Genomic DNA, 22,062 nt, shown 5'->3' on the forward strand with positions numbered 1-22,062 from the left:
GGAGCCCCGTTCTCTGGGAACTCACCTCCCCGAAGCTCAGGGAGGGCCCTGCTAGGGCCGCTACTGGCCCTTGTCTCAGACCTTCCCAAGGGACATGGGGTAGAGTGACGTACAGCACTCAGCTCGTAGCCCCACCGATGAGCTTCCCTCCGCCCTACGCGTAAAATACGCTGCTCGCAGATTATATAAGACTCCTGTACCTAAAGACATTTCAAGGGTAGGGTGACTTCCCACAACACATAGCGACATGCAAATAGAGGGTGTGTCTCCCCTGGCCCCTGTGGGCGTCTTCTCGCTAGGACGCACGCGCGCTGCGTTTTCCCGCCTTCTGGCTTTAGGTCGGCGAGTCCCGGGAAAGGATTGATTACGTCAACATTCGGGCTTCATGGCTGCTCGGCGTCGGGGGACTAGCAGCAGCCGGATGCGAAGTTGTGAGTTTGTTGTTGGGGAGAGGGGTAGAATGCTGCGGGGCGGGAAGTCGGAAAAGAAATGGCGCCCCCTAGCTCCTACCCCTTCCGTCACCTCCTGACCTGCTCCTGGCCACCAAACTAGTTTTTGTGCTAAACTGTTAATATTTCGGCTTTTAGAGCTTTCTGGATGACAGAATTGTGGACCTATAGCAACTAACGTAGTGCCAGCACTATTGTAAATATCTAATGCCATACAATTAGGAGAAATTAATTGTAAGGTGTTATTTTATGTACCACTAGGAAAGGAAAAACGCTTCCAGTTAAAATATGATTCACTTCCATTGTAAGAGGCATCCCAGGTTCAGAAGTAGTAAAATTCAAGTCTTAGAATCGATGAGGTCTCTACTTTGTGTAATATGTTCATAAATGCATAGGGCCATCCTACAGATTCAATACTGTTGTCATCCTCCGAATTTTACAGTTGGGGGAACTGAGGTACAGAGATGAAATAACTACTGCTAGCTTCTACAGCTAAAAGAGTCAGAGCTAGGCTCTAAGGTCCACACAGACTCCAGAGCACTCTAGTAACCATTATCTCATACTACCAAAGGTAGTTTAAGGATAGATATTTGGACACAAGTAAACAGAAGCCATAAGCAGGCTGTGAGATTCATGCATCGGGCTATGAACTCACAAGAACCGTATGGCTCCATTTGATTTTTAGTATTTTATTTTATTTTATTTGGCTAGAATAGCAATTTAGGAAGCAATTATTCAGACTGTTACCAAGAGTTGTTATTATTTCTTTGTAAACTTATAAAACCATCCTAAACCATCTCTTTAAAAAGATGGTGTTTTTTTCGAAGAAGGACTGTATTCAATGTGTACTCATTCTTTCTTTTGCATCTTTTTCTGCCATTCTTCTTGCCCTTAGCTTCTATAGCAGCAAATGAAACTCAAAGAGTTAATAATGGCAACACAGCTACAGAAGACTCTCCTCCTGCCAAGAAAACTAGAAGATGCCAAAGGCAGGGGGTGAAAAAGGAGCCTGTGACTGGAGAGAAGGTGGATAAGGACAGAACAGAAGATACAAAAGGTCAGCTTCATGTTGTAGGCCAGAGAGGACATGAGGCAGCCAGGAGGTCTCTGGGAGGAGTGAGAGTGGGGGATATCTTGTTCTTTCAACTCTTATCTCTTACTTTCTTGAAGATATAATAAACTTTCTATCTGTGGGGCATAGCACAGGACTCATCTACTTTCTTGTAAACTTCAGTTTCATGTATTTAAGACAGATTGAGGCGGGGCAGATCAGGATTGCTTAGGAAGGGCAAAATTAATTATGACAGGTTTCTGTCTAACCACGATTCTCATACAAGTAACCATAGTACAAATCTTTCTTTCTTCAGAGTCTGTGAAGACCTTGCTGTTAAAGGGCAAAGTTCCCGTGGACCCAGAGTGCACCCCCAAGGTGGGGAAGGTAAGAGACTCCTTGGCCCACTGATTTCTGAGAGAGCAGTGTTCTGTTATTGGGATTCCCAACCGGAATATTGCTAGTTTTCATTTTACGCATCCTCTCCAAAATATTACTAGTGATTAATTTTCTCCAAGGCTAAGAGATGGGAGTGATGAGGTTTGGGGTCAATACTCAGTGATTTTAACATGGCTAACTTCTGGGGTTGTCATCAACTTTCCACACCTCATTTTCTTTCTCAATTAGAAAATTATGTCATTATCAAGGAAGAAATGAGAAACTGTGCCCTAGTATGGCATGAGTTACTGATGAATGGGGAAAAAATTTGAAGAATCCATAAAAAAGGCTCTCTCTGGAGCAGCTTTCCTTTAACTGAATTAGAATCATTTGTTTCTATAATTACCAAAAGCCAACATGTTTTCATTATAGGAATAACATCTTAGTTGTGAAAGAACGTACTTTTGTATTTCTTTCCCTGAAAGATGGATATTGGTAGTGCTGGAGAATGACAACTTGAGGGATAAGAAAATTTAGAGCCTCACTTAGGATCTCATCAAGGCTGAGACTATATAAATGTCAGATTTTTTCTTTTCTTTCCAGGCCCACGTTTACTGTGAGGGGAATGATGTGTATGATGTCATGCTAAATCAGGTAAGGGGAGGAGCCATTCTATGTATGGGAATTTCTTCTTGTTAACTGATGACAGTGTCTCAGTGCCCAGTTTAATTCTGGAGCCCCTTATACTAGCCACTAGTGCTTCATACTCCCAAGTACATGACCCTAGTGCAGTCTACCTGATGTGGAGTCCTCGATATGAAGCAGATCTCTGCAGATTTCTTTTATTGAACCTATGAACTCTCTGTTCATATCATTTTGCACATTTCCTAAGAGGTTGTTGGGCTTCTTCTTACTGGCTTCGAGAAACTTTATATAATATGGAGAATAGACTTTCGTCTATAATATAAATTGCTTATATGTTTTCCAAATTTGTCATTTGCCTTTTGATTTTCTTTATGGCATACTTTTTGCCCTTACTAAAGTTTAAAATTTTTATGCTAAATTGTTCTCTTTTTTTTTTTGAACATTTTTCCTTTTGATTATTTTTGTTGTTTCAAAGAGATAATACATTTGCCTGGTTAATATATTTCCTGAATATCTCTTCATATTTGAATCATCGTATATAGCTACCTAGCATTCCTTTGTTACTGCTTCTTTCACTTACAATATCATGAGCAAATAAAAACAATTGAAGGCCCCTTTTTGTCCTAACATCCTATGAGTCTGTAATGTGAGCAGTAGGGGGTAGGGAGGGGCAGCACACTTAACAAGAAGAGTGCCTGGATAACCAGGGCTCAACCTTATAGCACAAGCTGCTGTTCCTTCTCATACACTCCCTGTCCTCACTCTGAGTAAGTATTCACAGTACGCCTCTTTTAAGATACTAGTCACATTCTATCTGAATGTTTCCCAGTCGGCTCAGGTTAGGTATGGGACAGATGTGGCAGTGGTTTCTCCCTTTCTTCTATCCCCTCCTGACATTTTCCTGCGCTCAATTCATTGTCAAATTGCTGCAGCTGACAAAACACAGCTGTAATTCGAACTATTAAAGAGTAAGTTATCTAAACAAATAAGCACAATAGCTACAGACCTTTGGGGCATCAAAATTGTTGGGAGCTGGAAAACACATATAGCTTAGGAAGTACTTATGGAGGGAGCTATGACAGGAAAAAAACAGAAGGAACCAAACAATATAGGATATTTGAGGTTGAATAGAAAGTTTTAGGAAGCTTCCAGGCTCCAGCTTTAATTCCTAGGAATCTAAAGTTTAATATAGAAACCCTTCCTTAAATCCTTAGTCTCACAAGAATCTGATTTTCTTGCCCCATGCTAGCCTTTTCCTTACTGCAATTACTGGCACCTCTGATCAAGGAAGAGTCAGTCATTGGTTTATGCAGCCTCTGTTTACAAACCTCTTTTGGTTCATATTTGTTTCACTCGTAGACCAATCTCCAGTTCAACAACAACAAGTACTATCTGATTCAGCTATTAGAAGATGATGCCCAGAGGAACTTCAGTGTTTGGATGAGATGGGGCCGAGGTAATGACTTTTATCACGGATTTTCTGAGTTGTCACTCAGAATGCCAGAAGCACCTTAGTGAGTGGCCACAGGATCCTCTGGGTTTAAATTGGTGGAATTGAGGCTTTGTAACCTGGGAGGGGCTCCGGAGTCAAATTGTGCTTTTTGAAACTGGGGAATGGGAGGCATCCTCATTAGGAAGTTCCCGTTGGAAAAAGTATGAGCCGCCAGTTCTCCCTCAACTATGGCAGTTAGCAGGTGACGAATCAGCAGGATCAGTTCCCTAAGCCCTTTCATCTTCTCCTGCTCCCCTCCTCCCCGCGCCCATTGGTCAGATGCTAAGCAGAGACCTTAGAGAGCTGGCTTGTTACTATTAGAGAACTCTTCTTGCGTTAGGGGACAGGGAACCATCTTATGTGTGGCATTTACTTTGCAGTTGGGAAAATGGGGCAACACAACTTGGTGTCTTGTTCAGGGGACCTCAGCAAGGCCAAGGAAATCTTTCAAAAGAAGTGAGTGCTAAGAAATGAGTACAAAAACTACCCTTCTTCTTGGATGTATCTTCTTTAAGAATTCTATGATAAGTGTGATTTGGCTTAAATGTTAATGTATTTCCACAATGACATTCTGTGATTAGAGCACTAAACTTCATCCTTAGTTAGTGATGATATCACCTGGAACCTTGAAATTGACTAAAAACAGAAGATTTAATATATTTAGCACAGAACCAACAATTTAGGAAATTTGGGAAAAGTGGGATGAGAGTGTCCATCTAGAGTTTAAAAAATTATTTTACTATGATATGAAGAACTTCTTGGAGTCTCTGGGAACATTTCTGTCAGAGAAAGGGATTGGATAGGGATCTTTTGTCTTAAATCTCAATGACTTTTGTGGTGTTTCAGGGCCTTAGAGAAACCCGTGTCCTTTTTTCCCCATTTGTTGTTACCTTTGTTTCCAGAGCTTTACTCTTTATTCAGGGTCCTAATTTAGAATCCAATTGATGTGTAATAGAGCTCTGTTGTGGGAAATAAAGTTTGGAGATATTGTAAGGAAACAATTGCAAGCCCATCCATAATAGTAGACCCTTATTTCTTTCTCACCACCTTGGACTCGGCAGATTCCTTGACAAAACAAAAAACAATTGGGAGGATCGTGGGAAGTTTGAGAAGGTACCTGGAAAATATGATATCCTACAAATGGACTATACCACCAATACTCAGGTAAACTGACTGTATGTTTAGGGAAAATACTATTTCTTCTTAACCAAGGTGAAGTCCAGTAGAATGGCTTAGATTAGGTACTAGACCACAACAAGCCAGGGTATTTTGAGTCTTGCTGTTTCCCACCTAAGAAAAGATGACAGTTCCCTCAGGGGTAACTTTCACTCATCTTGGTAGCCTTGAAGGGTTTGTACAATGAGGATAGAATGTGCTTTTCTAGTCTGTTATTTACTAAGGTTCTTGAAAAATCTTAGGTCCCATTTCCAGAAGTTTAATGTTATGTATCAAGAGAGGAGTAAGAGTCAGATAAAACTACATTTAAAGTTGTCTTCACTTACTGAGTTATATACCACAGTAAAAAAAAAATAATAATAACTTTGCCAGACTGAAGTGCAACCAGGATGCTGAAAACTGTCCTGGAGAAATCTTCGTTTTTTTCAAGATGAGAAGATCTGAGACATAATAGCTGTTTTTATATACTTAATGACATCGTGTTAGGAAGGCCTGTTAGGCTTATTCTGGGTGTTTCACTGTGAAAAAGCAGAGCAGAACTAGAAGGTGGAGTCACACTGAATACTCTGACGAGGTGAATACTGGCATGGGCCTGTGTTCAAGCAGAGGCTGGTGTTCACCTGCCAGAGATACTGTAGAGTCACTCCTTGCAGGGAGCTTAAAATAGATCCTTACAGATTTTATGATTTTTTCTTTTTCTTTTCTTTTTTTGCTATAGAATGAAGAGGAAACAAAGAAAGAGGAATCTCTTAAATTCCCCTTGAAACCAGAGTCACAGCTAGATAGTCGTGTACAGGAGCTGATAAAGTTGATCTGTAATGTCCAGGCCATGGAAGAGATGATGATAGAAATGAAATATGATACCAAGAAAGCCCCACTTGGTAGGACTTCACATTCTATCCCCCATTCTCTTTTTCCTGTTTCCTTTAATGGGATATTTTTTCACCATCATGATTGAAAGCTTTCTGATGTTAATGAGGAAGGAGCGATGTGGCGAGGGGTTGTGTGGAGGGAGGAGGGACTATTTTCAAAGTTGAAAGGTGAGTCTTTGTTGGGCAGGGACATAAATACAATTTATAGGATAGGACCTTAGTTGTGGAGTCTCATCTCTGGCTGGGCCTGCAGGGAAGCTGACAGTGGCGCAAATCAAGGCAGGTTACCAGTCTCTTAAGAAGATTGAGGGTTGTATTCAGGCTGGCCAGCATGGACGAGCTCTCATGGAAGCATGCAATGAATTCTACACCAGGATCCCACATGACTTTGGGTAAGGCCTGTGCAATTATTACCCAACCATATCTGCTGCATCACTCCAGCAACTGTAATCTTTTTAATCTTCCATTTCTAAGGAAATGATCATCTTGAATAGATAGAGCCAAAATAATTTATACATAGCCAATTAATCTGCTTGCAAGTATGGGATGCAGTCTCCTGGCCTGATTACAACCATATTCTCTGACCAAGTGGAAGTTACCAACTCAAGAGAAAATGGGTTTATTATCCAACCAAAAAGTAAAACACCTTCAGGCATAATACCCTCTATTTCCTATTCTTTAAGGTGACTGTAACCACACCAACACCATTTCTATGAACTCAAATGATATTAGGTATATAAAATGCGTTTATCTTGATACATGTTGATGCTGTATACATTTATCTAAATACAGTTGATTCTGTATTCTCGCGCTTATTTTATTCTTTCTGTTGCTTTATAGAGCTCTGTGACCTAGAAATAACTTTGAGTGGTCTACTGCTTCTAGACAGAACTATATCCCAACTGTTCCTTATTGATGGTGATATATCTTATTTAAAAAAAAAAAAAAAGATCCCATGAAAATGAATTTCAAGTCTAGTCTCAAATGTCAAAATCTATATAGTTTGTTTTATCAAACTATACAGTTTATCAAACTATGTATTTTGTTTTATCCTACTCAGAGCATATATATCATATCTCTATATATTTGGAAGTTAAAATCTCTTTAATCTCTCTCTCTCAAATGGAAAACCCCAGTTTCTTATACCTTTTTCTAAAGGACCTATCTTTAGTCTGTTATTTTTAGTCATGTGCCACTTATCAGAGACTTACTATGGGTTGTATCTCTGTCCTTAGACTCCGTACCCCTCCATTAATCCGGACAAAAAAAGAACTGTCAGAAAAAGTACAACTACTAGAGGTAAGAGATGTGTAGATTGGAAGTATTAAATCTCTTGTCCTGGGTTCCTCCCACACTGATTCTATATCTCATCTTGTCAGGCTTTGGGAGACATCGAAATTGCCATTAAGTTGGTGAAGACAGAGCTGCAAAGCCCAGAACACCCACTGGACCAACACTATAGAAAACTACATTGTGCCTTGAGCCCTTTAGACCATGAAAGTTATGAGTTCAAAGTAAGAAAAATGACCACTTATTTTCATACTTTTAAGACCCACCCCCCCACACACATTTTCTGGCTACTTCGATTTAAGAGCAAACTTTCATATGGGGCAGAATTTCTCTTTACTAGGAATTTGGGAAGGTAAAGCTCTTTCGAACTGCCTTATGAGACCATTTGGGAGCAGAGAGGTCTGCCAGTGTATATCAGAGGCCCTGAAGTTCTTCAGTTCAGCCTGGTCTTTTATAAAGAGTCCACATCGACCATTTCTTTCATTCTTTTTCACAGGTGATTTCTCAGTACCTGCAGTCTACCCATGCTCCCACACACAGTGACTACACCATGACCTTGCTGGATGTTTTTGAAGTAGAGAAGGAGGATGAGAAAGAAGCCTTCAGAGAGGACCTTCAAAACAGGTCTCAGTTTAGCTTTGGGTTTGATAAAACATTCCCTTACCTGCAGTGCAGTTATGGAATTTACAGAGAAGGAAGGCTTTGTTGGCATTTTTATGCTTATGGCCTATGTTTGCAGGAGAGCAACAGAGGATACAATAATAATGGCTTTTCCTTAGGATGCTGCTATGGCACGGTTCCAGGCTGAGTAACTGGGTGGGAATCCTGAGCCACGGGCTTCGAATTGCCCCTTCTGAGGCTCCCATCACAGGTTACATGGTGAGTAGAAATTGAACCCTGGAAGGAGGCACAGGGCAAAGGATGCAATCATTTTCTCAGTCCTTCCCCTCCCCCCTTGTTTTCTAGATTAGAATTAGGTGGTACCCTTCCAAGCTCACTTTTTATTATATCCTTCTTTATTTAAATTCCTAAATATATCCATCTTTTCCCCAAAAAACCAGAGATTGACCAGTGCTTCTAGCTTCTCTGGAACATAATTGTGAGGGGAAATGGAACAGGGTCTCTGTTGTGTTTAGGAACACAGGGTCAGTGGTACAAACTGCCCTTCTAACACAATAGGTTAAGCAGCTGACCTTGGTGTGTATATATTTCAGTTTGGAAAAGGAATCTACTTTGCTGACATGTCTTCCAAGAGTGCCAATTACTGCTTTGCCTCTCGTCTAAAGGATATTGGACTACTGCTCTTATCAGAGGTAAGGCAGGAACACGTGATCCCTAGTTTATTATTAGTTCCTATTCCAAAGAAAAGTTTGACCACAGAACCAAGAGGTTCACCTGGGATAATTTGAGAGGGGAGCCAAATACAACTTCTATTGCATTGAATTCCTCTACTGGAATATGGGAAGAAAGTACTGGTGGGATTTTCTGTTGGCTTTAGAGCCATCCAATTCTCAGTAGGATGTGGGTGTTCAAAGATCGTTTGCTTTGCAGGTAGCTCTAGGTCAGTGTAATGAGCTACTAGAGGCCAATCCAGAGGCAGAAGGATTACTTCAGGGCAAACACAGCACCAAGGGGCTGGGCAAGATGGCTCCCAATCCTGCAAGCTTCATCACCCTGTAAGTACTCAGAGTCCTGATGGCCAGAAAACTCCTTTTGGCCAGATAAGACTCTACTTTCTCTATTCCAATTTCTGAACCAGAGGTAGTGGTTGACACACTTTCCTCTATTTGGCAGGAATGGGAGTACAGTGCCCTTAGGACCAGCACATGACACAGGAATTCTGAATCCGGAGGGTTACACCCTCAACTACAATGAATTTATTGTCTATAATCCCAACCAGGTCCGTATGCGATACCTTCTAAAGGTTCGATTTAATTTCCTGCAACTGTGGTAATGTTGATATTAAACAAACCAGAGAAGATAAATAAATGATCTTTAAGAAAATAGTCAATGTAGTACTTTTGAATTTTCTTGCATTTTATGTAATAAAAATAGTACAAATCTACTACTGGCTTTTTTGGGCTTTACTTCTGCAAGCACATATTTCTTCTGATGTTAGTGTATCTTCATTTCCATGACAGAAAGTATAATTGCTCTGTGTCTCTCACTGCTAGCTGCAGGTTACTCAGGATCCTGGGGCTTTTTTGTTTGTTTATTTGTTTTGTTATTAAATTAGAGTTGACATACATACAACATTATATGAGTTTCAAATGTACAACATAGTTATTCAACATTTATATATGTTACGAAGTAATCACTGTAATAAATCTAGTAACCATCTGTCACTGTACAAAGTTACTGTGATACTATTGACTATTCCCTATGTTGTACATTGCATCCTGTGGAATCCTGTTCTTTAACAGCAGAATAGTCTCTGTGCATTGAGGAATACTAATTGAGGCTAGCTTTTTCCCATTTAATTCAATTTTTCTACAAACTGGAACTGGTTTGTTATTACAGGAAGAGAAGAGGCAGCAAAGGCTGAATTGGTCCCTTTTTTCCAATCTTGCCTTTTCCCCATTTACCAACTGCAGGCCAGGTCTCCCAGCACTTAGCATCTTAGGACTCAGCAGATGTCCAAAAATTGGGAAAGCACTTGGATGACTATTACTAAGTCTAAATACATCTTGGGAAGGAAAGGAGAGAAGTAGAATGAGTTTTGATATATCTTGCTCCATCTAAGAAGTACCAAAGTCCAAGGATCCAAAGACCTTCTGATTATTTGTAAAGACATGCAACCAAAGATACACACACGCACAATACGCTTCACTAGATAACAATGAAGTTTATGTAAATGAAACAATAGCTTATGACTTTTTAGAGATAAAACTGCCAATATCTATCCAAATTTAAAATGTATACACCCTGTAAAAATTATAGATTTACATGATTACATAGATGATGTCACTGCAGCATTGTTATATGCAAAAAGATCCATAGATAAGGAACTACTTAAATATACTCACTCACTGAAATAGTATGCTACTGTTAAAACTGAATAAACTACACTTTTCTAAAAAATAGAAGGGAAGAGAATACTCCCCAACCCATTCTACAAGGCAGTATAAAACCAAAACCAGATAGATATCACAAGAAAAGCAAACTATAAACCAATATGCCTGAAGAATATAGATGCAAAAATAAAATACTTCCAAGCGTAAACCAGCAACTTATAAAGAGGATTACACACCATGACCAAGTGAGATTTATTACAGGAATACAAGGTTGGTTCAACATATCAAAATCAACTCATGTAGGATAAAAATCACATGACCAGAAAGAGCATTTGGCAAAATCCAACACCTTTTCATGATAAACATTCAACAAACTGAGAATGGAAGGGAACTTTTTCAACTTAAAGGACTTCTACGAAAAACCCACAGAAACACTGAAAGCGTTCCTAAGATCAAGAACAAGACCAGAATGTCTACGTTCACCATTTCCATTCAGTCTTGTACAGGGTTCTAGCCATAGTAATTAGACAAGAAAAAGAATAAAAAGACATCCAGATTGAAAAGGAAGAAGTAAAACTATATTTGAATGTTATATGATCTAATATATAAAAAGCCAAAAGAATACATACAAAAAGAAATTAGAAATAATAAACAAGTTCAACAAGGTTGCAGGACACAGTCAATTTACAAAAATAAAATTGTATTTCTGTACACGCAATGAATAATCTGAAAAGGAAGTTAAGAAAATAATTCCACTTACAACAGCATCAAAAAATAATTAGGAATAGATTTAACCAAAGCACAAAACTTGTACACTGAAAACTACAGTACGTTGTTGAAAGAAATTTAAGAAGACTTAAACAAATGGAAAGATGCTCTGTTCGTGGATTGGAAGACTATTATTAAGATGGCAATACTCCCCAAAGATCCCCAAAGCAATCTATAGATTCAATGAATTCCTATAAAACTTCCAACAGCTTTTTTTGCACAAGTGGAAAAGACAAACCTAAAATTCATATATATAATTGCAAAGGGATCTCAAATAGCCAAAACAATCTTGGAAAACAACAAAGTTGGAGGACTCACACTTCCTGATTTCAAAACTTACTACCAACGCTATAGTAATCAAGACTGTGGCACTGGCATAAAGATGACACATAGATCAATAAAATTGAGAGTCAAGAAATAGACCCATGCATCTATGGTGAATTTTTTTTTAACAACGATGCCAGGACTATTAAATGGGTGAAAGAATAGTCTTTTCAATAAATGGTGCTTGGATATCCACATGCAAAGTAATCAGTTTGGAACACTACCTCATACTACATGCAAAAATTAACTCAAAATGTATCAAAGACCTAAATGAAGAGCTAAAACTATAAGCTTAGAAAATACAGAGGGAAATCATTGTGACCTTGGATTAGGCAATAGTTTCTGAGATACAATAGCAATAGCACAAGCAACAAAAGAAAATAGATAAATTAGTCCTCATCACAATTTAAAACTTTTGTCCAATCATTTCTAAAAGGGTGCAGTAGGATACAAAATTTCAACTTGTTTTTAAGTGTATTTCTAAGAAATGTATAAAATAATCAAGAGTGGCGGAAGCAGGTCAGAGCAGCCTCCAAGCATGCACCTCCAATGAACAATGCCAACATTGAAGCCCTTGGTTGGAATCTGCATAGTTGGAGATCTTTGGATTTCATCAATCAAACTGACTGCAATTTTCCATACAAACCCTGAATTTGGGTCAGAAAGTGGCCACAGTAGGTACAGATCAATCGAGCTGTCTCATAAGATGATAAATAGATATTCTTTAAGACCAGAAAAACAAACAAACAAACAAAAAAACAACTTTTGTCCATCAGGACACTATTAAGAAAGTAAAAAGACAACCTGAAGAACGGGAGAACATATTTGCAAATCATAATCTGATGAGGATCTAGTATCCAGAATATATAAAGATTCTTCTAATTTAACAATAAAAAGACAAATACAATTAAAAACCAAGCAAAGGATTTGAATAGACATTTCTCCAAAGAAGAAATACAAATGCCAATAAGTACATGAAAAGATGCTCAGCATTATTAGATAGTAGGAAAACAAATCCAAACCACAATGAGATTCCACTTGACACCCACTAGCAGGGCTATAATAATAAAGACCAACCGCAAGTGTTGGTGAAGATGTGGATGAATTATAACTTTCATATATTACATGAGAATGTAAAATAGTACAGCTGCTTTGGAGAATAATTTGGCAGTTCCTCAAATAGTTAAACGTAGTGTTACCATTGGACCTACAATTCTACTCCTAGGTATATAACAAAGAGAATTGAAAAGAAATGTTTACACAAAAACTTGTACATGTATGTTGATAGCAATGTTATAATAGCCAAAAAATGGAAACCACCAGAATGTCCCTCAACTGATAAATGGACAAACAAAATATATCTATAAAATGGAATATTATTCAGCTATAAAATGGAATAAAGTACTGATACATGCTACAACATGGATGAACCTTGAAAACATAATAATAAGTGAAAGAAGCCACACAAAAGGCCACATATTGTATGATTCCATTTGTATGAAATGTATTAAATAGGCAAATCCAGACAGTAAAAAAAGTGGAGTAGTGATTGCCAGTGGCTGGAGGAATGTGTGAGAGGGAAGTGACTGCTTAATGGGTACAGTGTTTCTTGTTGGGATGATGAAAATGTTCTGGAATTAGTGGAATTGCACAATATTGGAATATACTAAAAACCACAGAACTCTACACTTTAAAAGGTAAAAATAAATTATATCTTAATAAAAATTATTCTGAATTTTTGTGATATATTTTATCCTGTATAAATATTGGCCAAAAAAATGTTGCATTGACATGTTGCATAGTACATACTATGAAGTTTGAGTATCAAAATTCAGAGGCTCCCAAAGAGTAAAACAGATAAAGTGAATGACCCAATAGATTAAAAAAATGGGGAAGGGATAAACATTCCTTGCAGAAGAATTTCAGTTAATGTTGAAGGTTTAGGGCAATAGAAAATCATTGGAAGACTATAAAGTAACCGCTGCAGTCAAACCAATGGATGGATGCCAAAAGTAGCCCGTGAAACAGGACGTTTGCATTGTCTCCAAAAACCTACCTCGGAATGCACTGAGTACTGCGGGGATTTTAACACACCACCACAGATTCTGTGATACCTCTCCCTCCTGGAGCTTTAGTACCCCTCGCCTTGAGTGTGAGCTGGACTTAGTGACTTGCCTGTAACAAAGTATGGAAAAGGTATACTAGAAAAAACCTGGCAAACATCAACTAAAGCTTAAAAGTGATCAAGATTAACGTCACTAGTGATAAAAAGTAAGTCATGTTGATACATGTGCCTCTGATATGATGTAACAAGACGAGCACGTCATCTCTTGTATTCCTCCCTGAAATCCGTGATCTCAGTCTATCCATGAGGAAACCGTAGACAAAGCCTAACTGAGGGACATTGTACAAAACACCTGATCAGCACCCTTCAAAAGTGCCAAGGTTATGGAAAGACTGAAAAACTCTCACAATTGGAGACTGGGGAGACATGATGACTAAAGGCAATGTAGTATTCTAGATTGGACCCTGAAACAACATAAAGACATCAGTGGACAAATCATGTCTGTAGTTAATACTGTGCCAGTTAATTTCTTAGTTTTGATAACTATAGCATGGTTATATAAGATGTTAACATTAGAGGAAGCTGGATGAAGGGTACACAGGTATACTCTGTACTATCTTTGCAACTCTTATGTAACTCTTAAATGATTTTTTAAAAGAAGAATTAAGAGCCACTCCACTGGAGAAGCATCAACACAGACAGGTTCTTTAGTGCTGTAACTGTATCTGGTTCCTGGTTCTCCTTCCAGATACATGGTAGGATGATACTTCCCTCTCCTTTGACAATCGGTAGGGCCACGTGACTTACTTTGCTCATATTTATAATATATTTTATTTCTAGGTGGAAGATTTAGAGCCAAAAGGGTTTTTGCCACATTTCCTGTTTCTTGCCTTTGGAGTCAGTGAAGCATAGATCTCTTAAGTGTGAGCAAAGTAGAGCAGAGCCCCCTCACTGAGAAATGGCATGAGTAAGAAATAAACCTTTGCTACTTCAAGATTCTGGGGTTGTTACCACACCGTAACCTCAATATCCTAAGTGATACAAAACGTGCCCTTGTCCTGGATAGAAACATGAGGTATCTGAGAGAATATCAGTTAAATCTATACAATAACCGAAACATTTTTGAGGAATAACGAGGTGAAACTTGCACCACTGGATGAGTAAAAGATTAGTCAAGCTGGCACTTACTGAACACTTACCACAAAAGCGTCAGCTACTGTTCTAAGGGTTTTACACATCTTAACTTATTTAATCCTCACAATAGCCCCATGAAATAGGCACCATTCTTGTGCCTGTTCTAAAGATGGGAAAGGGAAGCATGAACTCAGGCAGTCTTGTTCCAAGTCCATGCTTTTAGCCACTTTGTTACCCACTCTCTCTAGAGTAGTGCTTCTCAAACCGTCTGTGATGAACAGTTGTTTGTTTCTTTGTTTTAATGTCTGATCTGTCACGGACCAATACTTTTGTAAATATAATAAAAATGAGTTATTAGGAAAATGAAACAAAAATCATACAAGATACAAGCCTTAATTTTATTAAATTTGTCAGATATAAGATCACTTCAAATTCCTGTAAGTTTCTAAATGCTTACTCTCAACTTCTACACCTACGTCATTGTGAACCATTAATAATCTGTGGACTGGCACTAGTCCACAAACCAAACTTTGAGTAGATCTACTCTAGATTTCAAAAACAGATTGTGCAGATGTGTAAAAGCATGTATAAAATTTGGGCATATGCAAAAGTTGCCTGTATGGATGGGTAAGAGAAGATAAAACTGTTCCAATGTCCTATGATCCTACAATCCAGTGGCTATAATTGTGGAACTTGTCCAGACACTGGGAGACACCGAAATCCTGTTTAATGATAAGGACGCAGAAGATATTTAATGTAAAACCTAAATTGATTTTCCCTTCAACTCCCTTGGGTACTTATTTACTGTTACCTAGAGTCCTTTCTTGTCTTCACTCATAGCAATTATACTATGACCTGGCTATATATTTATCTCCACAATAAGAAAGACAGAAGGAAACGCTTCAAATGGACCTGGGCAACAAGGCTGAGTCTATTGAGCAAGTTAGCTTTTGCTTCATTTTCTCTATCCCATTCCTCTAGCCGTAGCTGGGGTGTTTTTATAGAACTCTTAGAGTGTGGAAGACAGACATTTGGGCTTCCTCCTTGGCCCATGCTTTCAGAGGAGTAAAAGGCAACAGTCTGAGACCAGCGACTTTTAGGATGATGCCATGCCGTGATTCACTGTAGCATTCTAGGTAGGATTATAAATCATAAATTTCAAATTACCGTAACTTGGACTTCTAGTCACAAGGTACCTGTGGAGGGGGTGGTCTAGAAGGTATATTTAAAGCCCTAGCATGAGGCACAGGAGAAAAGACGGAAGCATGACCTGTGATTAAGCCTTATCAGCGGATGGCATTCCTATGTCTTTATCCTGACTGAGGGAGACCATGAGGCATTGGGAGATAAGGTAAAGTCCCTCAGGTGATTTCTCCATGTACAATCTGGAATCGGGGTGAAGTAAGAACAAAACTCAGTACCCCTCAACTCCCCAAATCCTCAAAACTCACTTCTAGACCAGAGTGAAATGGTACTTCTCTGAGAGAGCCCTATCGACCCAGGACAACATCCTGTAATAGCCTTGATTTATCACATACAAGTCCTTGAATTCTTACACACAGGAGACCCTTAACCCTTACACAGAAAGGGCTTCAGGTAATGTCCTCTCCCATAAGATAGAATTATGGGAAAATAAGGCTGTAGAACCTTTAAGAGGATGCTGGACTTTGGTACGCTGGTCAGTAAGACTATTCCACCTTTCAACTCCTCTCAATCTTTGTGAGCTTCACTTGGAGAGAGACTTGTGATCTCTTCCAAGAATGTAAATTACTGTATGACTTGTGCTTCCGAGTCAAGTGGCTGCTGCTCTCCAAGTGGTGAAAGCCAGACGACTCCGTCTGCTTTCAGTGCCCTGGCTTCTCGCCTCCCATCTGGGCAGTTAGTTCTGAGTAGATGGCGCTGTTTCTGTAAGAGGAAACTCGTGTTGTCCTAGTTCTACTCCTGTTCTTTCTAAATGTCCTGACTTGGGGCACTATTGGCTCATTGTTCCTCCCCTTATTCTTTCTTGACCACATGAGAGTCTCCAGCTCTCTATGTAAACTAAGTGCTGGCCAATATCACTTTCATCCCTTTTGGCAGGAATGGTATCTTCGGGTCCTGGGCCCAGCAAATGATACAAGATTCCTAAAGCCTAGTTTCAACGAATATCTGCTAAACGTCTGGTTACTGTTTTGCAGTTCTAGTAAAAAATAATGTTAAATTAGAAAAGAAACATTATAACATCCATTTTTTTCCTTCTTGGTCCAAACCCACATGAGAAGACAGGTAGGGAGGACTGCATTTGAGATTTTCAGATACTTTATTTTTATAATTTTACCAAAACAGTAGCCACTAGAATCTGCAGTCTTTGCATCTCTAGCACAAATGCCATCTTTGCCCTGAAGAGTGCGTCTTCATTCCCAGGACAAAAAGTATACATTGCCTTGTGTGTCTCCCACTGCGAGCTGCAGGGTAGAGTTAGGCCCCAGCCAAGGTTCCAGGCAGCTCACTGCCCCTTCGCACCGGAACAGGCCCAGCTAGAATGGGAACAAAAACGAGGGAGATGAGGGCTACAAGCCTAGGACCTCTTTACTAACTTATTTTTCTCTCACATTAATAATGCCTTTTATTTAGAACACGTTAGTCACACATTATTGCAAAAAGGATAGAAGAGAATAGACGTTTGATTTTTTGTACTCTCCTAGGCCAACTTTGCTCTCTTGTGACATCCCTTCAGTACGCCTTGTGTATGTGCGTGTACACACACACACACACACACACACACACACACACTTACCAGGTGCATACTGGGTCTCTCCCACAGCTTAACATCTTTGTCTTTTGAAGCTGTCACCAGCAACTCAGGCAGCACATGGAGGGCGGTGACAGAGCCCGAGTGAATCTCAGAGAAGAAGGAGAAATGTATGGTGAGTTTTCAGGGGACCCTCCTCAGTCAAGAAAGCATCAGTCTGCTGGGGTGAGACCTAGAGCCTCTTCCCCTGTATTTGTGACCCTTCCCTCAAACTCACTTTTCTACGCTGCTGTGTCTTTAGATGTGGATTTGTTGGCCAGCTATGCATGTCACTAAACATAGGTGCGTCTGTCTCTGGAGTTTGGGTTTCAGGCATTTTTACTGTTTTCTGCCAGATGTTTCCTGGGGTCCATTCTCCTTCAAGGGTACATTTGGCTAGGTTCCATAGCATCCCATCAGAGCTGGCACACAAAAATGAAGACTCTGCCATTTGGAGGGCAGAGTTAGATCCAGGTCTCAGGCACTGAAGGATCCACCATCCTCCTCTAGGTCCCCTCTGGACTCCTTGAGTCCTCCCATCGCCACTCACCAGATTCAGGTTTGGCCTGAGTGACTGATATTAGGGTCCCACTAGGATTCTCTAAGTTCAGATCAAAGTCCAGGCTCTCTTCAAACTCTCCGGATTCCTTTTGCCTCTGTGAAAGGATGGAGCATTTTGTTTAGCCTACTTGTATCCTTGAACTGTGCCCAGACAAAGCAACTGTTTTCTGCTCTGGATTTTTATTTTTTAACTGTAACCTAGATACAATAAATTACACAAATCTTAACTGTGCATCTCCATGGGTTTTTACACATGTATACATCCATATAATCACCAGCCAGATGGAGATGTAGAATATTTCCATCACCCTGGAAAGTTGCCTACATGACTGCGCTTCCCAGTCATACCAGCACATTACCACCCCCAGAGCAAACAATATTCTGCCTTCTGTCACTATAAACTCATTTTGCTTGTTCTTGAACTTCATTTAAGTGAATTCATGTAATATGTACTCCTTTGTGTCTGGCTTCTTTAGCCCAACATAATGTCTATGAGATATGCCAGTATTGTTCCAGACACTGCTCATACTCACAGTGGCAAGACAAGAGAAATCGGGACATGGGGGATTGGGGGGAGTGCAATTAAGAAAACTCCTAGGGGCCGCCGGTTAGCTCAGTTGGTCAGAGCGTGGTGCTCTTAACAACAAGGTTGCCGGTTCAATCCCCACATGGGCCAGTGTGAGCTGCGCCCTCCACAACTAGATTGAAACAACTACTTGACTTGGAGCTGATGGGTCCTGGAAAAACACTTAAAAAAAATAACAAAACAAAACAAAACAAAACTCCTAGATTTATGGTTTCCCGTGATTGTTTTTAAACACTAGAATCCTTTTTTGTATCAGTGAAATCTTAGAGGGAAACCCCAATGTATAATGCTCTTAAGTAGAGCTGCTCCAGTTGAAGGAAGAGAAGGGGATTTGGAACCAACTGCTTTTCCCTCCCTCTTATCCTCCGTCATACCCACGAGGTATTAAAATAATGGTTCTGGACAAATGTTTGTTTGAACACACACCCAAACAGGACTTACTAAGACAGAAAGAATTCCAGGGGCCATTGGCTGCAGGACAAACACACCAAACTCCTGGTGGGTAGACAACATTATAGGATGCTCCGTATACCTGTTCCTGGTTTATAAGAAAGAAAGAGGATGAGCCCTGGAAAACCTCTCTGTAAGACCCCAGGGTTTGTTCTAAGTTAGACCCAACCTCAGGGTAAGCCCTAACCCACTTTTCCTCTTTCTCCTGCCTGGGAGGAAACAGCATTGTGGATCTTACCAGATGACAGAGGGAGCATCCTTTGCCTTCTTCATGTGCAGTAACTGCAAATCCGCGTTGGCCAAGATGAGGGAATGACCATCAGGGGCCAGGCCCACACCTGCCAGGAATCCTAAGTCCTCCTGTAGAACTTGGTTCAGGTGAAGACTGTAGCTCAAAAATGGCACATGGACAGAGAAAGATCCTACTTTAGTCCACCTCTCTCAGGCTGCTCAGTGCCCCCATGAATTCCTCAGGAGTAAAGTATAAAACAAAATTCTGTTCCTTTCTGTTTTTCTTCCATCAATATTCATCACCACCATCCCCTTACTTGCTCAGGTATCTCTAACATTCTTGTCACTTCCTTCCCTCCTGACCTCCCACTGATCAATAAGCACTGTGGCTCTTACTTGAAACAGTCCCTAAATCTGTATCTCTCCTCCTTATCCCTGTCTTCCCTGGACTATAGCAGCAGCTATAAAGGTGGTCTCCTGAACTTTAGTATCTCTCTACTACTATCCGTCTTCCATACTGTGATCCGACTTCTCTTTCTAAAATTCAGATAATTATTCTGCTCAAAATTCTTAGCACTGTGCCCTCTGCAGCCTGGCCCCAGTTTATATTCTCAACCCAAACTCCCCCCAACTCCCACCAAGAGCCCCAAAACTTGGTTATATCTACTCAGAATACACCATGTACTCTCATGCCTCCATGCCTTTTGTTAACGTTACTACTTCCTCTTCCTACCCATGGCCTTCCCTTCCTGGTCCAGAAATCTCCTATGCACCCTTTAAGCCCCACCTCAAATAGCAACTGTAAATTTCACAAATTCTGCAGCCCTAGGAAATGTGTGTGTTTGTGTGTGTGTGTGTGTGTGTGTGTGTGTGTGTATGGTGCCAAAAAAATGTATACACGTTTTAAGGAAGGAAAAAACTATTAAAATTGTAATAATATGTACCGGTAACAAAAGATGACTACAAGTCATGTATGACTTCTGCAATTACAAGAGGTGCTCAAAGTGGTTACCATCAGCGTCCAGACACTTCTGATCATGGCGAACTACTGCTTGACCAAAGTGTCCACTTATACACATTTTTTTGGCACCGCCGGTATATAGACCTTTACTATAGCACTAATCACTCTGAACATTGTCGATGATTTACTTATATGCACATTCCTCTACTGGGAGCTTTTTAAATTAAAAAATAAATTTCAACCTGGTTCACACTGGCTGGCCCAAAACTTAGCATAAAGTAGGCACTTAATAATTATTATTTAAGTTGACATGACAAGGAGTAGAAAACGGTTTCCCGGGGACTTTTTTCTGCCTAATAACTAACCTCCTGTTGACCTACTTCAGAAGTAGAGGTGGTGTGATTTGAGTAAAATCCTGGGTGTAAGGAGACTATTGTTACTATCACCTTAACCCAGATGCCTCATTTCACCTGAAATTTCTGGTTGTTGAACCCTTCCGCAGTTCCACTCGCCACTCGCTGATTTTTTCATCAGCACTGACAACAACCAAGGTGTTTGCCGAGTACCAGAGTAGAGCACTGATGCGGCCTGGAGCCTGGTGTATACAACAAGTTCACTTCAGTACTTCTGAGAAACCAGGATTAAGATTAACCCTCTTTCCTCTCCCAGCCATCTATGCAACCTCCAACCCCAGCACGTACCATTAGATACAGAGCCGGAGCAGAATTCACATAGACAAAGCACTGGGGTTGCCCCAACTCACCTGTGCTGTGGCCACAGCCTGAGCCTCCTGCCATAAGGTTAGTTCCCCAGCTTGATCCCCAGACACAGCCAGAGAACCATCTGGGGCCCAGGCCACAGCAGTGATGGCTGCAGGACTCCTGGGTATATTTGTGTCATCTGGAGAAGAGAGAAGTGAATCATTAGGAGCTGGACCACTGCCACTGCTGGGATACAGAAGGAGCTATCAGGCTACCCTTGACCTTCTTGGTCCCAGTTACAAACCGCTCTGTCTTACCTTGCCTCTCTCCAAACCTCACTCACCTGCTTCCTTAGGTACCTCCCAGAGCCGTATGGAACCATCCTCTGAGGTGGTCAGCAGGAGGCCTGAGGCCTCTGAAACAGCAGCTGCACTGACTGGGCCACTGTGTCCCAGGAGGGTATGTGTCTGAAACACCTAGGAAGGACAGAGATGGGACAATAAGGCGTTGACACACAGAAGGTTATCCCACTGTATCTTTTCCACCTCAGTCCTTTCAGTAAACTCACCAAGAGTGGATGCCACAACCGTGTGACCCCATCCAGTCCAACAGTCACCACCAGAAGCTCTGAGCCAGGCTGGCCAGCTGTTAAGACATAGATACTGAGTGAGAAGAAGGGGAGACGCAGGGGAGAAAGAAGAGGCAGTGGGGAAGGGAAGGTGGCTGATGTTTCCTCACCTGCACGGGGCTCCAGAGCAGCTGCACAGTGGCTGATGGGTCCTGAGTGAGCAGGGATGCTGGTCAGCTCCACACCCTGATGGTCCCACACTTTCAAGGTCCCATCCCGGCCCACAGACACTACGTGCTCCTCCTGCTCCAGAGCACAGGATCAGAGAAGAGTTACGCTGTGCAGGATATGGGAAGCACGACTCCCACCACAGAGCATTAGGTGTGGGCTGAGAATTAGGGGCTTACTGTCACAGTGTGGAGAACTCGGGACGTGAAGCTGGGGGCTCAGGGCTGCAGTCCTCCCACAAGGTCACGAATCTAAACTGCTGTGTTTTCATGCCCTCTCTCCTCACACGCCCACCCTCAGTCTCCACACCCTAATCCAGGCCCAGGCATCTCATTCTTTCTACTTCTT

At 40.8% G+C, this 22,062-nt stretch overlaps 2 protein-coding genes across 2 annotated transcripts in view; one reads left to right on the forward strand and one right to left on the reverse strand.

Annotated features, from left to right (window-relative positions):
• Positions 1-283: 283 nt before the first annotated feature.
• On the forward strand, positions 284-9,357 carry PARP2 (poly(ADP-ribose) polymerase 2). Its single transcript, XM_033108506.1, has 16 exons — positions 284-431; positions 1,345-1,506; positions 1,817-1,887; positions 2,482-2,532; positions 3,883-3,979; positions 4,396-4,471; positions 5,077-5,179; positions 5,910-6,072; positions 6,317-6,455; positions 7,299-7,362; positions 7,443-7,577; positions 7,850-7,977; positions 8,133-8,232; positions 8,568-8,666; positions 8,905-9,029; positions 9,148-9,357. The coding sequence occupies exons 1-16, from the start codon at positions 386-388 to the stop codon at positions 9,305-9,307; spliced, it is 1,719 nt and encodes a 572-aa protein (XP_032964397.1). The 5' UTR covers positions 284-385; the 3' UTR covers positions 9,308-9,357.
• Positions 9,358-16,944: 7,587 nt separating this feature from the next.
• The window catches only part of TEP1 (telomerase associated protein 1), a 36,252-nt gene continuing 31,134 nt past the window's right edge, over positions 16,945-22,062 (reverse strand). The window contains 11 exon segments of the mRNA XM_033108989.1: positions 16,945-17,174; positions 17,435-17,539; positions 17,667-17,872; positions 17,979-18,084; positions 19,017-19,113; positions 19,264-19,410; positions 20,688-20,812; positions 20,981-21,117; positions 21,262-21,394; positions 21,487-21,563; positions 21,657-21,789. Coding sequence (XP_032964880.1) covers positions 17,052-17,174; positions 17,435-17,539; positions 17,667-17,872; positions 17,979-18,084; positions 19,017-19,113; positions 19,264-19,410; positions 20,688-20,812; positions 20,981-21,117; positions 21,262-21,394; positions 21,487-21,563; positions 21,657-21,789 — 1,389 coding nt within the window. The 3' untranslated portion in view covers positions 16,945-17,051.

Source organism: Rhinolophus ferrumequinum, chromosome 6 (genome assembly GCF_004115265.2).
Source record: "Rhinolophus ferrumequinum isolate MPI-CBG mRhiFer1 chromosome 6, mRhiFer1_v1.p, whole genome shotgun sequence".
Classification (NCBI taxonomy): Eukaryota; Metazoa; Chordata; class Mammalia; order Chiroptera; family Rhinolophidae; genus Rhinolophus; species Rhinolophus ferrumequinum.

What these genes read in the sequence shown, in the direction of transcription:
- PARP2 (XM_033108506.1), top strand. Translation starts at nt 386, where the DNA reads ATGGCTGCTCGGCGTCGGGGGACTAGCAGCAGCCGGATGCGAAGTT. An exon ending in AAGGAAATCTTTCAAAAGAA is followed by an intron (nt 4,472 to 5,076) that starts GTGAGTGCTAAG and finishes TGGACTCGGCAG; the next exon opens with ATTCCTTGACAAAACAAAAA. An exon ending in TACCAAGAAAGCCCCACTTG is followed by an intron (nt 6,073 to 6,316) that starts GTAGGACTTCAC and finishes CTGGGCCTGCAG; the next exon opens with GGAAGCTGACAGTGGCGCAA.